Raw genomic sequence first — 14893 nt, forward strand, 5'->3', positions numbered from 1 at the left:
TATTTTATTTTACAGAAAGCTGCTTAGCCCCATTTCAAAGACTAATATGAAAAAAGTGCAATTAAATCCTCGGAAAACTGACAGATCAGCAAAACAAAACCACCCGGAGGAGAGCACGATTGAGCCTCATTAGGAAAGAGTTCAGTCTGTTTTTAAAACCTTTCTTAACACTTAGCTGGGTACCTCTCAGCAGCAACCGCTCCCAACACGCCTGGCATAATTAGTGTCAGAACGGAAAGGAAAAAAATCAACCTAGGAACCAGAAATTAAAACACCAGATTCAAGAGAGAGAAAAGGTTCAGCTGTAGCGAAACCATCTCAATTCTAACAATAACCCCTCCTCTCAGTCTGCGGCAAAGAGCTCCAGTTCCACTCCGTGCATAGCCAAACACATGCCAATTAAAGAGAAAACTGGCTGGGGCAAATTCGTGCTGTAAAATTTCTCTGGCTAACCACTCCCAGTCCCCAAACACTATCTGCATGGCAGTCACATCCACCCGTGAGGTCAGGTTAATGACAGATGGACAGTAAATTACACTGACCTCGACCGCAATTATAGCTATCATAGTTGACAATAAGGAAATTGAGATAAAGGGGCAAATTTTGTGCACCTCCACAGCCGGGGCCCTCGCAGGCTGTGTGTGCAGGTGCTCACACCTACCCTCCATGTTAAATTGTCAGCCTCTTAACAGGACGCTCTACAGCCGAGATCTATTATTTTGCAGTGGGGGTGGGGACGAAACGCTTGGGAGATAGAAAAGATGGCAGAGAGATGAAGCCATTTTATTAAATCAGGCAAATTCTAATTTATTCTGGGGAGATGGAGGAGAGAAAATGGATTCACTCTCAGCATGCTCACTCTGTAGCGTCTGATCCAATCCCTACTGCCTTGCCGGAGGGGGGAGGGGGCCTCGGCATTCTGCAATTCTCCCACAGTCCCACAAAAAGAAGATGATCCTTTCGGATTTTTCAGCAACCATAGGGGAAAAATCTTCTTCTGGGAACATGAGGAATCATGTTCCCAGGTGTCAATCCCCGGTGTCAGCCGCACCAGGCTGGGGTTCAAGGGATTTGCTTCTTGGGGATGTTAAATTGGCAGCAAAAGGTTCAAAGCTCACCCCAACACCCACACCATGCCAATAAACACGTATACAGAGATACACACATGGGAAGGACAACCTGTGGTGGTCCTGCTCTCTTTGCCATTTCTGGTGCATGTCACAGCACCACCCTCAACAGTCAGTAGGATTATCACTGTCATTCTTCCTTAAGTAAGAGACACTGAAATAAAAGTCTCATGTGGCGGAGCTGCCGAGGTTGGCGGTGCCTCAGTTACCCATCAGCTCACACCCCCGATACCACTGAGCACCCCATAACACTACTGAGCACCCCATAACACCACTCAGCACCCCGTACCACCACTGAGCATCCTGCAACACCACCAAGCATCCCATAACATCACTGTGCCACCTTAACACCACTGAGCACCCCATAACACATCTCCAGGCACCCCCACTGGCCTTGGCCAGCTAGGGCCGGTGAGCATGGGCACTCTGCTTTGTGCTGTGGCATCAGCACTGCCTTTACACAGCCCTCAGCAGGAACTGGGGACTGACAAGGCATCTGTACCATCCGTGGCTGAGTGGCTCAGGTTATCTGGAATGACACAGAGAACCTGGGGACTGTCAGGGGCGTACACGCTGTTGAGGCTGTCTGCTGTGATAGCCAGGTGGGGACAGCTCATGCAGAGACGTTTCCAAGTGAGACTGGTATCTGAGCTTTGTGTTTTATGGATCAGGGTGATGTGCACAGTTGCCCGACATGCAGAACAAATCCTAAGAGACTCCCTGCTCAAGAAAAGAAATGCCATCAAACGGTCCTTCATGGGTTTTGGAACAGGGACCAAGTGGAAACACAGAGTTTGGTTAATTTAACGACACTAACAAAAAGCACCACAGCTCCTGCTACAGAGAACAGCAATCACTCAAGTCTCACATTCATCAGCCATCATCCTTAAAGGAGCAGACAACTGCAACACCCTCACACCTTTACTTGGGTAAATGATAACTTGGGATAGGCAATGCAGATGCACCCTGGTGAGTGAAAGGTGGGATGTTGTTGCACAAAGCTCCACAGGCACAAGAATATCTCCCATTTCAGAATTAATCAGCAGAATAAGGAAACAATATGTAACTAACTATCAGTGGCCAAGTAATTCCAGAACAGCAAACAAGACTTAGGGTGAATTAGAAAGATAAATAGGGCAGAATGTCCTGGGTCATCACAAGGCTGTCTTTCCACACAGAAATCATTCTACTTAAGCCTGCAGTGATTAAATCAAAACATTATGCAAAATCCTTCAGAAAACACCTCCTGCAGGACACCCTCTCCCTTGAAATCATCAACATTGATCACAGACCAGAACAGAGCACACACTGCACTCACACACGGCATCCTGCGGGCAAGCACGCAGACACAGCACCCCAGCAGCCAAGGTAGCTTCGAGGACGCTGACGCTGCAAAAGCGGCCCGGCAGCAGGCTCAGGGCACACCGAGTCCGGGCTCTAATCCTTGTCCTGGTGCTGGCAGGGCCCGGACAAAGCGGCAGTCCTCATCCCCCTGGCCGTCTCCAGGGCCGGGGCTTGCGGGCAGCTGCTTACAACAGATCTCTGCCTGGGGCGACAGTGAACTTCCACCCTCTGCCTGGGGCAGCGCCGAGCCCATCCCCGAGGAGGGAGAGCTCTTGCTGGGGAGAGGGGAGGCGTGGTGCCGGCCGGGGGGCTGCGGGGAAAGCAGCTTTGCAGGAGGGAACAGGCCCGAAGCATGGGGGAGAAGGGCTGAGCAGCAGCACCTGGAGCACAAATTCCTGTTTTGCATCCAACTCCAGCGTGGGCAGTGAAGCCGATTTTATGACTTATTTATTTATTTTGTCTTTGATGAACAGAAGGTTAATATAAGAACAACTCCCTGGCAAACCTTTAAGGGTAATTCAAGCGACACTGATGTGAATCAATGTTCCCTTTGTGAACGCATTACTTGGCAGAAACTGGCTTTTTGTAACCCCCTTAAACCTAGCTGGCAAAACAAAAAGAGAAAAAAAAAACCAAAAACGTCCTTCAAACAAAAGGATGAGGTGAAAATAAAGAGAGAGTCGACTGCACTTTATTCTCTTTCATAGAAGCAAATGGATTTGGTGCTTTTTATACATTAATCAATCAATATCACTGACTGTACATCAGCGGCGCAGCCAAGTTATGAATGACCTTTCTGGCAAAGAGGACACTTTTAATGCTCATAAGACTGCTCATAGCTTAGCAACTTTCCGAATTTATGCCTGCATGATTACCCCTTGGAGGCAGGCGCCTGTTAGCGCTGCACTAGACATGACAAGGTTAGTCCTTGCCAATTTGTGCAGAAGAAAGGAAACTGTTGACTCTATGCGTGCTCTGTGGCTGCAGCAGGCTTGTCCGGCAGCAGCAAGGCTGACACGCTCCTTTGGAGCAGGAGGCTCACTGGGGCCTGATGCTGGCTGAGGGCCAGCAGGTGAGAGCCATCGTGTGCTGAAGCCTCAATGCTGAGAGGAAGCGCAGAGCCCAGAGCAGCTCTCCCGAGGGCTGTGAGTAGCTGTGGGACTTGCCAACAGGAGCTGGCGGCAGCAAGGGACATGTGGGCACGTGCCGTGGGGAACATCCTCCTTTCATCACTTGGCTGGCCCTATCTGCACAGGGCAAGCACTGCCTTACACCGTCAGCAGCAGCAGCAGCAATGGGGCTGTGAGCTTCCAAATCCTCTGCTCTTTTTCACATTACTGAAAAGAAAACAAGGATACAGATCTTGGACCACAACAGGGTCACCACTTCCCCATGAGCTGTGGCTCGACACCAGCAGGAGCATGGTGGACGTAAGGGTCCTGCAATGCATGAGACTTGTACTTCACATTGCTGACTGTCCCTGGTGCATGGTGGTCATCTGCTCTTAAGTTCCCCAGTGAGATCCATGCTCTCTGTCTTGGGTGCACTGGTGAAGCAGGGAAAGATCTTTTTGCCCCGTATCACTGACATCCCTGCTTCCCTTCCCTTGGCATCCAGGCCGCAACCTCTAACCCCCTCCAGACTGACACAAAATACACCCCAAGCAATCCTCCACAACACACACACACACACACACACACACACACACACACACATGCACAGAAGGGAAGGAAAGAAAAAAGAATAGTAAGAGAAAAGTGAGTAGGTGATGTGGAAAGGTGAGGTGGCTGCACAAGTGAAGTGGAACGGACAGGCACTGTGCGCTGCCAGATTGCCTGCCCACCCGCAAAGGCAAAAATTAATGCTATTGTTTTGCCACAAAGGAGGGAGCAAAGTAGCAGTGGAAGCCAGAGAACAATCCTAAACACCAAGCCCTAATTCACTCTTCGTAACAATAAAAAGGAGGATGGAAAGGGCCAGAACATGTCAGCTTAATTGGTAACCAAATGAGAGAGTGGTTCCCAGAAAAGGAGCATAAATGTCTGCCCCGCATGAATACCAGCAGATCAGGAAGGCAAAGAAAAACGCTCCCAAGTCACACTCAGTCCATCCCCATGTTCTGTCACTGTCAGCCTGGAGAGTGGTAGCAGGGGCCGTGCAGGGGCCCCCATGCTCCACTCCACAACAAAGCTGAGATTTAAGGGCTCAGGGCCCAAGGCAGGACCAGGGAGGGCATTAAGTGGGATGAACGTGGTGCATCATGCCAGCTTTGGGCAGGCCAGGACATCCCTGCAGGCAAACCAAAAGAAATCTACACCTGACACACTGCCTGGGAGAGAAATGGCATGTTAGGATATGTGCAACAGGACAAAAAAATTAACACAGTCATTTATTTAATGAAGTGGCCATGGATGAACGGAAAGGATGAAAAGATAGGTAGGAAAAGGAACCCAAACAGAAAAGGAGATGATTAAAGTTGCATGGTCTGAAAAGAAATAAGGTGGCCTTGACAGAAGGATCCAAATGAAGGTTGGTTCAAGGCAGCTGGACCAATACTGCTCCCCTCCCAGTCTCTGGAGAACTCCAGTGAATATGGAAGAAATGCAAATTTCAAGCAAATGTAGGTAATACTTTCTCACACAGCTCCCATTTAAACTTTGGAAATAGTGGCCTTAAGAAGTCACTGAGGTCAAAACAAAATACATGGCAAGGGCATCAAGACATACAACTCAGAAAAGCAAACTGACTGGCAGAACTAGAAACCCTCTCATTGAAGGCAGCCATGAATTAAGTTTTAATAGGAATAAGGATAAGACTTTTATTTGAGGTAGGCTGTTGTTTGTCTACAGGTCCCCAGATTTCCTTCTGAAGCAGCCAGAGCAAGACACTGGCATTGCCACACATGATACTAAACAATCTCAAGTTTTTAGTTGAAAAATAAATGCATGTGGTAGCTCCTTCTTACGCAGTTCTGAGGAGCTTAATGTCATCATCAGAGGATGAACAGGCCTTAGAGAAGGAAAAGGAAGCATGTATACATGAAAAATACAAGCAAACACTAGTCCTGTGCCAGCTGCTGTAAACCCCCTTTCACAAATCAACCCATTGCTAATGTATACAATCTCATTTTGCCTATGGCTCTTAAAGAAAACCAAAATCAATTTCAGAAGCCAAGCTATGTATCTCTTGCAATTAAGTCTATAATCCTAACAAATGAGCTGCAGAATGAGAATACTTTCCACTTTCATGATGTCTCCTCTGAGCAAAGATCTCAAAGCCCTTTTTTGTTTAGGTCAGATACTCTCCTGCACCAGTCTGGCCAGTTAAAAACCATCAGACATGCTCTCCTGCAGCAGAATGAAGTATGAGAGAATCAGGACAGGGAAAAGACAGAAACAAGAAAGGAACTAGATGATATTAAGGTCCTTTCCAACCCAGCTATTCTGTGATGCTCTGCAAGGATACTCCCTGAAGTGAGGAAAGGTGCAGGACGTTCTCTCTGAGCGCAGAGCATGAGCCTGAGGATGTGCATCAACTTCTCTTTGTAAATGGATGTCTGCACAGGTCTGGGCCCCCTTGAGCTAAAAAGCTCCTGCCCACTGCGTCCTGATGCCCTGTTGATGCGTCCTGTAGAAAGCAAAGTGCATGCAGCCCTTGGCCAGGACCAGCGCATCACAACACCTTTTTGGTGTCAGCATCAGAGAGGAGTCAGCCCCATTTCTGACCCTGAACAGCAGCAGTCAGGAACATAGGAACATGGTCATGAGCCTGGAGAAGACACCTGGCTTCAAGCACAACTTCTATTTTTATCCCCAGTGCAGAAACCAGCCACAACAGCTCACTCCTGACAGCATGCGCAGATGGGCAGGACACAGCCGGGTGGAAGGGAATCCTGGAAACTGCCACACACAACCCAACTGTGCAGTCAAGGCAAACACCATCCCAGGGAAATGGCCTTGGCCTCTGATGCTATGCAATGATGAGCTTTACGACCAAGCAGAGCACTTCAGTCTCAAGCCTACCAGCACCCTTCAGGAGGTGTTCGGCAGGACTCCAGGCTGCCCACCACAGAGAGACCAAACTTCAGTGTGCGTGGAGCTGCAGCAAACCCTGATGCACCATCTGGGGACTGGGGTCCTGTTTACATTTTCTACCTCTCCTCCCGGCAAGGGAGGTGTGTGTGGACACCGAGATGCTGCAGTGAGTGAAGCACAGTTGCAGCTCTGCAAGAGGAGGAGAGCAAAACCCAGAAAGCATGAGCAGCACCGACAGACCAGGGGGTTTGCTCTTATCCACCACAGAATCTGGTGAGGCAGCTGATCTGAGGCACATGTTCCTGTTCTGTATCAATGCTGACACCCAGGAACCAGCAACTTCCAGCCTAGCTGCTGGACCTTGCCATACAGCAGCTCCTGAGGAAGGGCATGAGCATAAAGCCTGGCAGGTAGCTTCCCTCTCATGGCTCTTCCTCACCCTACTTACTACTCACTTATGAACAAGTTAACATCCTCACTATATTTGAACACAAAGCCTGTGCCCAGCTAAACACGACTAAGCTTTCCTTTCTGCCACTCTCCTCACCTAATCTGTTACTGGGCATCTTAGGAAAGAAGGCAACAAGGTATCAGCAGTTCTCTGTGCTGGAGCTCCAGCACTTTTCAGCTCAGGACAACAGCAGAACGGAAAAAGATACTCCAAGCTAATACACCCACAAAAGCATGCAAGAGAAGCAACTTGCTAAACTCAATAACCTGTTAACTCAGAAGAAGGCATGTTCATTCCAGATATATTTAATTCGAAAGGGAGAAAACAGCCTTTCATTAATGGCCAGAACAGTCAAACCTGTAGGAAAGATACTGGAGATGAGCTGCTACCATACAACACTATGCAGATGAACACCATAAATTAGGGCTGACAGCGGAGGAGCAGGTGCTGGAGCATGTGTGTCTTAAGTTTTGGGAAGGTTTCTTTTTCTTTTCACCACCAGAATGTGAACGCAGGGTATTCACTCAGACACGGCACCTGAGCAAGTCCGAGGCTTGGACAGAAGCAGCATCATTGTTCTGATGAGACTTCAAACATGACCTGAATTTGCTGCTAATATGAGTCCTGTGTCGCTCACACTGACATCTAACCCACACATCTTGAGACCTGACTGCAGTACCTACTGCTGTTCAGCCTGCAGTGTCCTCAGAGATTTACTGATCCGCCCAGAAAAGGGAGAGCCTTGAGGCTTGAATTTAACCTGCACCACTACAACCACCATTTTGAAGTCCTCTAGAGAAGAGTTTTCTATGCTAAAACTGGAAAGGAGAGACGGGGAAGAGAGTGAAGAGAAGCAGAAGGTGCAGCTGCCACCGGCAGCAGAGCTTTTGTGATCAAGCTTGGTACCAAGGGTGAGACCACAAGGACAGGGATGCAACCCTTCTGCTCAAAGGGAACAGCAGCTGCCTGAGCTCAGCAGAGATCCTGCACTCTGAAAACCTGGTTTCTGTCTGGCTTTGGAGATTGCTTTGATGGGGAAAAAAAAAGCGGAGTAGGAGATGAACCAGGAGCTTCCCAGTATTTTACTACAGCATCTGGTGATGTTTTCCCCTTTACTTTGCTTAAGTGGAAAGGGCTTTACGATGCAGCCAAACAATACAAACATTCTGGAACAAGTCAGCCATCAGAGCTTCCTCTCTTTCTGCTTAATGAAAGTCATGAGCTCCCAGTGACAAGTGTCTGCTGGAGCTAGATGGGGAGTTTATGAGATTCCTGCCACGTTCCAGTAATATTACAGCGTGCCTTTGGTCTGCCTTCCCCAGCCCAGCTATCTAACCACTTCCTTCCCGCCAGGCGCCTCCCATTAGAGTTTCATTAAGCGAATGCTTGGGGGTTTGTGTAGATTTCTGTTCCCCCCCGCTTTACTATGGGCACATGAAAAAAGTCATGATAAACTTTAATAAAAACAAAATTAAAATTTTTAAACCTTTCATATCCTTTAGAGATTACCTAGTCACTGCTGGTCGGTCAAAACAGATCTAAGGCACGACTGCTGTCTACTTTAAAATCAAAACCAACCCCCAAAAATAAATAACAGAAGGAAATCAGCCTCTGCCAGGTATTAAAGGAGAACCAACTTTATCCCTGCATTCTGCAAAGACAGATCTCAACAGTCCTATTGTGTCCTGTAAGCACAAAGACAGAAAGATGATGCTGGGATGGGAATAACATTCTCCAAAATGTGGGCAGGGAAAAGGATGCATGGAGGGAACAGTTACAACAGTTACATGCTACAGAATACTACTAGGACAGGGAAGTCCCCTTAGGTTGACTTAGAAGTCCCTAGAAGTTCTTAAAGCGTATGGTTTTCCCCATGTCCTCAGACCTCCCAGAACAGCTAAGCATCTACAGCAACTCTGACCCATGGCCACAAGAAGTACTTCTGCTGGCTGCAGATAACCATTAAAGCAATACGGAATTAAAGCAGAACCAGAAGTTTTCATCTGCCTCTGCTCAGCCACGAAACAGAGTTTTCTTCTGTTGAGCCTCTGGACACTGTTCAGAGAGACCCTGCCCGGGAACACCATGACTCCCATCAGTCGTGGATGGAAAGGTAAAAAAGAGTCCTTAAGTCATTCAATTCACAGAAAAAAAAGGAAAAAATATCCAAGGTTCAGCAGAACAACAAAGGGGAACACAAAAAGCTGTCCTGCTTTAAATGAACACAGATGACACAAGATCTTGGTAAACAAGATGATAATCTTGCATGTGGGGGTATTTGGTGGAGCTGGCAGAGAGATCAAAATGCTGCTATAACGGGGAACTGTGAGTTTAATCAGCTTAGCATACATATCGCCATAAGCTGTTTTCCTCTTTGTTGCTATTTCATGTATGTTATTGTACCATGGGTGAATGTTTTCTCAAAACAGGACAATAGCTGGTCTTACTCCCTATGTCTGAGCATGAGCTAACAGGAATGTATTCCCTTGTCCAACAGCAAAGCTGCTGCACACCCCAGAAGTAGGAAAGAGCCCCTGGCAGAAAGCTGGGTGCATGGGACAGGCCACCCAAGGGCCTCCTGCCTCCTAGCAGGTGCCTGCTGTGGCACCAAACACTTCTGACCGTTCACCAGCTTATGATCTGCTTGGATTTACATGCCACGTTTCGGGAACAAAGGCTGATGAGGCTGCTGCCTTCAGGGGCTATAGATAATGTATTGGGAAAAGACAATATTGGGTTGCAGGGAGTGAGAGAGAGGTAAAAAGCCTGAAAAGCAGCTAATGAAGCTGGGCAGCATTTGATGTTTGCACACAGGAGCTCAGACTGTCATTTGGGTTGGCAGATTATTAAATGTGTCAATCAAGGACAAGCCTGGAAATGGCAAGGGGAAACATGTGAGGCGAGGTTAGCTATTAAACACCAGTGGAAGGAATCTCGTTCTTAGGAGGAGAGAGTGACTGGCAACAGCACGAGTCCAGAGGAGGTTCTCCAGCCACAAGAGGAAGGGCAGTAGGAGGACATGGGGAGGAGATGGCATGATGAACATCATTTGGAACTCTCACTTGCACGAGGTGTGAAGTTGTACACTACATCCCTCAGCACGCAACTTGCACACTGCTCTTCTCTAACCCCCTGCAAGGGCCACGCATTCACCCAGACAAGTCTGTGCATTGCCAGCAAGGCCGGAGCTGGGTCACGCTTCTGGTTGGTAGGCATTGTAGTACAAACTCTGTATGCTCTCCTCCCGTATACTGTGCAAGTAATGTGCTTTGGGAAGTTTTTGTTTTGTGCAATTAAGTCCCACAGAAAAGTGAAGAGAGGCTTACGAAAGCAGACTAATTATTCCTTCCTGAGACCTTCCATTACCTCTATCAGATGTAGGAGAGCAACATGCGTGTTTCTCCAGTATTAGCAATGACCACATTTCCTTTAATTGAAATCAAGTGGAAGACATCAGACCTCAGTGAATTTATTTCAAGAAGGGGGAATATAATCTGGCATTACCAGTTCTCATTTCAAAAGTTCCATTGGAAGTATAGAGCCTGCAATCATGAAAAATCCACTCCAAAAAAGCATCTCACATCCCTGTTGTAACAAATTACATCAGTAATTACTCCATGCTTGATGACTGTGAATAAGAAATGTCCTGCATGGTTGCCCACTCTTCAAGGTAGGAAGATAACAGTACAGTTCCCTCACAACAGATTTCTGTGGAAGATCCCCTTCCCCTTTCTCCACAGTTTGTTTCACCCATTTTACAGATGGGCTGATCACAATTCCTAAGACTAGGGCACAGCCACCAGGGGAAGGTGGAGAACTGGAGAGCCTGGACAGGAGAGACAACTCAGCAATGTCTCAGCCTTGGGGAAGAATATAACTCATGCTGTGGGACTTCCAAGTCACACATTTAAACTGTCAAGTGTGGCTAACGTCAAGCCTCTCTCCTGCTAAATAGAAACTTTTTGTCTAAGAGAAACCTTTCCACACTGCAAACCACATCCTGAGTGTTTCATGAACAAATCTGCTCATGATCATACAGGAACTCGCTTCTGCTCCCATTTGCCACCACCTCTCTCCACATCCCTGGTACAGCTACACAGCTGCATTTAAGAAAGAGGAACACAAGCAAAGTGAAGAGTGAAAACAGAGGTGCAAGCACTATACAAGCATCCAGCTGTCGGCAAGCACCACAGGCAGAGAGAAGCTGAGCTGGGTAACTACTATTTTTAAAGCACACAGGGTTTTCTCATCTAGCAGTGCTCTAGCTATACCTCACTTGTTTACATGCTTGGCTTCTTTAAGCATCCACATCACGATTTCAGCCCACAATTTGCAGCCCTTTGGAAGGTCGAATACTGAAATTCTAGGAAGATGTGGATGGACACTATAATCACCTCTGCCCGGGGAGGGGGGCAGAGAGGGGGAAGAGGCACCGGAACAGAGCTTTACAGTAAAGATATTCCTCTAACTGTAATCAACCTGCCTGGAGCAGGGAGAGTGTCTGGTCCCTCCCTGTCTGCTGGCAGAACCAGCAGCACGGATGCTCTAGCATGGTTGGGCATGGGAAGATGGGCAGCAGGGATCCTTCTGCTGACACCCGCTCCAGCCCCTTTCCTGCCCAGACAAAGGGGCTTTTCACTGCACTTGGCTGAGTTTGGCAAGGGCTTCCCGACAGCCTGCCCTCAGCCTTCACACACGAGGGCCCCAACAATGGCTCTGTGTGTTGGAAGAGGATGGCTGCTAAGGATTTGGCAGAGACTAGCAAGATTACTGAAACAGTATGTCCAGCACAGGGGACTGGTCCTCTGGGGTGAAATGGGGATTCTGCAGCATCCCCTTGCAGTCCATATCCAGCAGATTTTTACTGCAGAAACTATGAATGGTACGGCTCTGCTCCTGCCTTGGGCAATACAGGGTGGTAGCAGCCTTAGCTGCTTGTGCCACAGGCAGGAACCTCTCCACCAGCCACTGAGGCACTGCACATGTTCCTTGTACCAACACAATCCCTTGGCCATACAAGTTGTTCTTTGCACTTACATCTGCCAAAATCTCTGTTTTCCTTCAGAGATGCCAACAAACTCGGGACTCATATGAAGGGATGATCAAAATGAAACTCCTGCACATCATAAACTCTAGGTGATCTCTCACCTCAGCTCCACCTGACCCATCCACCTGATGGAATTGGTCCTGTGCAGTGGAAAGAGTATGGAAACCCAGGCTGCCTGTACTCCAGGCCTTCTAGGAGGAGTCACTTTCTAAGCTAGAATGAAAATTTGGTGCAGGCTGTTTCACTCTTATTTCTATCATTACCTAATGAGTCATAAGTGCATCCATCCCTACATCTTGAGAACGTTTTGGTTTTTATTATGTTGTTGGTTTTTTTTTCTTCTCTAAACCCCATCATTAAAAATCAATTAGCTTATGGGTAGCGTTGTACAGATGCTTCTGCAGCAAGGGGCTGACATCTGCACTGCCAAGAGCCCAGATACTACAGCAATGTATGTCCAGAAATACCCATGGAGGACAATAAACCCCCAGCCCTAAAGCTGTATTCTTTCTGATCAAGAAAAGGACTGAATGTCCAGCCTGGGCTTACTTCCCTGTCTCATCCATAATTAGCACACTTCTTAGAGCAAGCAGAAAAGTTTAATTGTCTTTAATTATGCCATTCAAGGAGGATTGGGTTTCTTGCCTGATATCCATATAATTTCCCTGCCAACGACTTCATCATCCCTTTACTGGAACTGGAGTGCAGCTTGTAAAGCTCTTTTCCACAAAAGACACAGAAGTTTCAATCAAGGCTGTGCTGCTGGCACAAGCGGAGACAAAAGTCCTTGTGTCTACGAGGCTGTTGCTTAGGCTGCTGCATGTGTTTTCTGTGGGGTGGGAGGGAAGGAGTTGCAACTAATGTGCAATCAAGAACCATCACAATTACAAATGTAAATGAATAGGCAATTGGCACTGACCTTTGTAGATTGTTAGAGGACTAATTAAGGTATGATCAGACACTCTCTTCCAACAGATTGAGATGCATCTATACAAGAAAATATCTACACACCACCCCAGAGACAGTGATGCTTTTTCCTACATGCTTGCACACACCAGTGAGTACGTACACACAGTGAGACACAGCATTTAACCCTGAGATCTCCTCTCTGGCACTGAGCAAACAGGACAGAGTGGGAAGCAGACAAGGCAACTCCATCACTCCCAGAACACAAGGCGGCGGAATGAGGGGTGAGCCACCTTTCATTACTGTGAGATGCAGTTGTATGTAAAGCTGGGAATGAAGAGATTGGCACAAACTGGCTGAAGTTAGGGAAAGAAAAAAGGGTAAATACTCCTTCAACATTTCTAGCAAAGCCACAAAGGTCTCCAGCAGCAGTAGCAGGAGTGCTCATGGCTGCATGTGCTGGCACCTTGCTTTGGGTAACAGCTGGCCTAGGAGTCTGCCCTGGAAGCAGCAGCAGCAGCAATGGGCTGTATCTTACTATCCCCACGGAACTCGGCATCCCCTTAACAACATGATCCCTTGTGTCTGCTTGCTCTTGTTCACAGCGGCCAGAAGATGTTGTTTCACACCACTGCTGAGGTGAACTCACAGCTGGCCAGCTACACCAGCACAAGAAGGGCATGGTTTTCTGCCAGCTCAGCCCTGCCAAAGAACTTGCAGTTCCACAGGCACAAGTCATGGTCCTGCTCAGCACCTCAGCCTCATCCTTGCCCATGGGCACCCCACAATCTCCCTAGGCAGGCAGCCCAGAGCTGAGCCGCATCCCAGGAAAGAGTTCTGCAGAAAGCAGAAAAGCTGAGGACTGAATGCTCTCAGAAGGAGCAGTGATAACAAAAGGGTTTATTCACTTTGGGGGAAAAAGGCAAGCTGATATTGTATGTGTGGGGAAACGGAATTAGAAAAAAATATAATTAACTAGAAGGGGAGGGAGAATCACGGTGATGATTACCAGGGAGTAACAGCAGCATCAAAACAAACCACTGCACTTGCAATGCAGCAAACCAGCAAAAAAGCCATCATCTCTTTGGGTCCCTGACACAGGTGTGTCACAGATCAGAAAAGCACTTTCTGCTCAAAGTGTGTGAAACAGAGAGAAGACTTTCTTTTGTTATCTGTTCCCACCAGAGGCTCCTTATCAAAACACAGCAAGGGAAGTCACCTAGCCCTCAGGAAAAAAAAAAAAGGTAAAAAATGCAACAGGGATACAGTAGAGACACCAAGGTATTGTACAGGTGGAAGAAAAGCAGAGAGCCAGCTGCACACCACAAGTGCAGCCCTGCCACAGAGGATGTGCATGTCCCACACTGGCAGCACTAGGCTAGAAGACCTGCTGGGGAAGCCCCATAGAATGTGCTGCTCTCCTGAAGGGCTGGAACAGCCAAACACACCAGCAGAGTTCAAAACCAAGACACAACAAACACATCACAAGAGAGAACTGAAGACCACATATGTGCATATTCCTGCTACACATTGCTGACACCCAAGACTACAGAAAAACAAGGCTGTGAGTTCAAACCTCACAGGAAAAAAGGAAGGATCAGCCTGCTGGAGGGAGATGTTTTTACGCGTGAAATGATTACCTGAATAAATCAAAGCCGAGAAACAAATTACTGTTATGCCCTTCACGAAGCTGATCTTGCCTGCCATGAGGCCACATTAGTGCATGTCACCCCTGCAGCATCCTGATGTGCCTTTCCCTGGGACATGTCCTCAGCCCAGCCACTGGCCTGGGGCACTGGAACTACCCCACTGTATATTTAAGTTGATGTTCTGATACCCCAACAGGATCAGAATAAGTGGGAGATGAAAGCACCCATTCTCCCCTATGTGAGAACTGCAGCTTCTCACCCAAAGCCAACTCCCATCACTGCAGGTACAACCTGACCAGCGCCTTGTGCCTTGGCCACCACCACACCAGCGAGGC

The 14893-nt window shown here is 47.8% G+C and overlaps 1 protein-coding gene across 2 annotated transcripts in view; it reads right to left on the reverse strand.

The window, feature by feature from the left end:
• Positions 1-14893, reverse strand: part of LOC133211151 (zinc finger homeobox protein 3-like) — a 122433-nt gene that overhangs the window by 16412 nt on the left and 91128 nt on the right. The window contains exon 5 of one of the 2 annotated variants that reach the window (XM_061351313.1): positions 11371-12832. The exons of the other annotated variant lie outside the window; for it this stretch is intronic. Within the exon in view, the coding sequence (XP_061207297.1) occupies positions 12684-12832 (149 nt within the window). The 3' untranslated portion in view covers positions 11371-12683. Of the gene's footprint in view, positions 1-11370; positions 12833-14893 lie in introns of those variants that run through there. 2 annotated transcript variants of the gene reach the window in all.

Source organism: Neopsephotus bourkii, unplaced genomic scaffold (genome assembly GCF_033783945.1).
Source record: "Neopsephotus bourkii isolate Nb327-2 ecotype Australia unplaced genomic scaffold, CSIRO-AGI_Nbou_v1 NB_570, whole genome shotgun sequence".
Taxonomy (NCBI): Eukaryota; Metazoa; Chordata; class Aves; order Psittaciformes; family Psittacidae; genus Neopsephotus; species Neopsephotus bourkii.